Source organism: Penaeus vannamei, chromosome 41 (assembly GCF_042767895.1).
Source record: "Penaeus vannamei isolate JL-2024 chromosome 41, ASM4276789v1, whole genome shotgun sequence".
Classification (NCBI taxonomy): Eukaryota; Metazoa; Arthropoda; class Malacostraca; order Decapoda; family Penaeidae; genus Penaeus; species Penaeus vannamei.
Window position 1 is genome coordinate 3,649,154 of NC_091589.1, and position 2,500 is coordinate 3,651,653.

A 2,500-nucleotide genomic window follows, 5' to 3' on the forward strand; every position below is an offset into this window, starting at 1 on the left:
CTCCTTAAATCCGATCAAAAAGGCAAGCCGCCCGACCGCCTTCGCGCGCCGCAGCCAGGAGCAGGGAGACTCTGCAACGCTTCAGCCTAGGGACTCCGACACCGTGCATGACGAGGCGACTTTCGTTCCGTTAAGCGAATCCTATTTTTATAGACCTTATTTTGCACTATTTTGATAAGATTTCGCTATCGGATGAATCGTCTCTGTGATATTTGGATTGAGGTTCTAGTCTGGCTTTCGTACGTTCTGAAATGGCATCCCCCTCGTCAGCTGGAATAAGAAGGAAGAACGAAAGTCAAAGAAAAGGGACGTAGTCGAGTTGAAAGCGCGGAAGTGTGAGCACGGTCTGCCTTGTTGTGTCGGGAGTCAGTGGTTCGCCGTTCTCACAGCCAGCTGTTCTTCGCAGGCCAATGGAGTGATTTTAGCCTTTTAAAACGTCAGTCTTTCGTCTTTACCTTCCTCATTACCACCTACTCCTTTGTCATTGATGTTGTGATCGTAGTGTTGGTGGTACGTCATGTAAACGTTAAGTGTTTTGTTGTTGTAGAGTAAGAACGTTTGGTGTGAATAGGAAACTCCTTGTCGGGATTTCCAGACTGGTGGTATGACGTAAAAAAAATACCCCAAAAGAATGAAATGTCTTTATTGTGTAAATTATTTTTCTGTGTAGTGTGTACAGTGACGGGAAACATAGAGATGTTGAGAGATATTGTTGCAATCCCGAAATCTTTGTGTGATGTGTTGTGGCGTGTGAAAAAGCACCTGTTTGACCCTTGGCAATAAAGCAACCTCCAAAGACGTTACTCAGTGTTACGTTATGTTCGAAGTTACTCACCAAGAAAGAATCTCTTATAAGAAACACGAATGAGATCAGAGAAATGAACTATTTTCTTAGATATATTAATACGAAAGTCGAACCTTTAATCCCAATATATATATGATTCATGGAAAGGCAATGTAACCTTAGTGCCCCTTAAGAGTTTCTAAAGGAACCTGCGTGAAGGAACCTGCCCTAGCGTGGGAAATGTACCTGCTCCTCGTTTCTCCTCTCTAATCCTCTCCTTCCTCTTTCTGTCCCTCTCCCGTCCCTCTCTCTCTTTCTGTCCATCTTTCTCTCCTCCCATGCCTCTCCCCTCTCTTTCTCTCTATTGTCGTGGTCTATTCCTCTCTCATCTCTGTTACTTCCTTTCCGCCCCTCTCCTTTTATGCATTTTTTCCTCTTTCTCATCCGTCTCCGTCTGCCCCTCCCCTTCCCTCTCTCCCTCCTTCCTTGCTTGTTCCTGCCCATCCCTGTTCTCCCTCTACTCTTCTATCCCTCTCTCATCCCTCCTTCATTCCTTTTGTTCTCTTGCGTTTCCTCCCTCTTTCTACTCCACCCCTCCTTCTCTCCCTCTTCTTATTCCTCCCCCCACCCTCTCTGCCCCTCCACTCTCTCTTTCCCTTCCACCCTCTCTTTCTCTCCCACCCTCTCTTTCTCTCCTCCCTCGCTCTTTCTATCCCACCCCATCCCTTTCTCCCTCCTTTCCATCCCCCTCTCCTCCCTTTGTCCCTTTGTCTTTCCCCCCAGGGTTAGTGACTCAAATTCCTACTATGTAGGCCTATAAACCGAAACTACAGGGTTTTATTATCTAAAATCTCCAATTAAATTTTCTACCTCAGGAACACAACTTTCTCTTACACGAAGATAAAAACCGATTACGTGGTCTATAAGGGATTTAAAAAAAGAGAGAAAATAGGCCAAATATAAAGTTTCCTTTCATCTCCTCTTTTAGGTAATCCTCCCCTCCCCTCCCCCCCACCCACCTCCCTACTCTCTACCCGTAGGCCAAGTAGCCCCGCCCCTTTCAAGCCCTGTGTCGACGCCTCTGCCCACATTCACCACAGATACCATCCCACGCTCACCACATATACCATTTCATACCAACTTTTATAAACCCATACCAACCTATGCTAATCCATGCTTACCCACAACTACCCATACGGACAACTACCCACAACTACCCATACATACCAACTCTTACCAATCCATATCTACCCATACCAAACGATACCAATCCATACCAACCCATACCAAACCATCATTTCATCATTTGGCAAACCATACCAACCCATACCACTCCATACCAACCCATATCAAGTGGAGGAACGACTTACACTCCACACTAAACCCAGGCTGCAGTTTCAGGTGTTTAAACGACCTATCCACACCACACATTATTGATAATCCTCTGCTGAATGTGGAGCTTTAACCAACATAACGTTCCACTCTGACGCCGATCCACTGTTTCAGGTGGATGAACTACCCACTCGGCCTATGCGCGTGCCGGTGGAGCGAGCGTGGTGAGGTGGAAGCCCTGAGTGTGGAAGACGGTCGCTAAGGGGCAGTTTCGTGGGCACCGAAGATGGGCAACTCTGGCAGCAGCAGCAAAATTAAGGTATTTCTACATACACACACACTTACACGTTCAGATAGACATACAGATATGCATATGCGTATACC

General features: G+C 46.5%; 1 protein-coding gene across 3 annotated transcripts in view; it reads left to right on the forward strand.

The window, feature by feature from the left end:
* Nucleotides 1-279: 279 nt before the first annotated feature.
* LOC113821538 (uncharacterized) overlaps nucleotides 280-2,500 on the forward strand; it is a 19,092-nt gene continuing 16,871 nt past the window's right edge. Inside the window, exons 1-2 of one of the 3 annotated variants that reach the window (XM_027374046.2) lie at nucleotides 280-436; nucleotides 2,291-2,435. In XM_027374046.2, coding sequence (XP_027229847.1) covers nucleotides 2,403-2,435 — 33 coding nt within the window. In that variant the 5' untranslated portion in view covers nucleotides 280-436; nucleotides 2,291-2,402. Of the gene's footprint in view, nucleotides 511-662; nucleotides 1,027-2,290; nucleotides 2,436-2,500 lie in introns of those variants that run through there. The other 2 variants (XM_070118162.1, XM_070118163.1) reach the window with 2 other exon arrangements.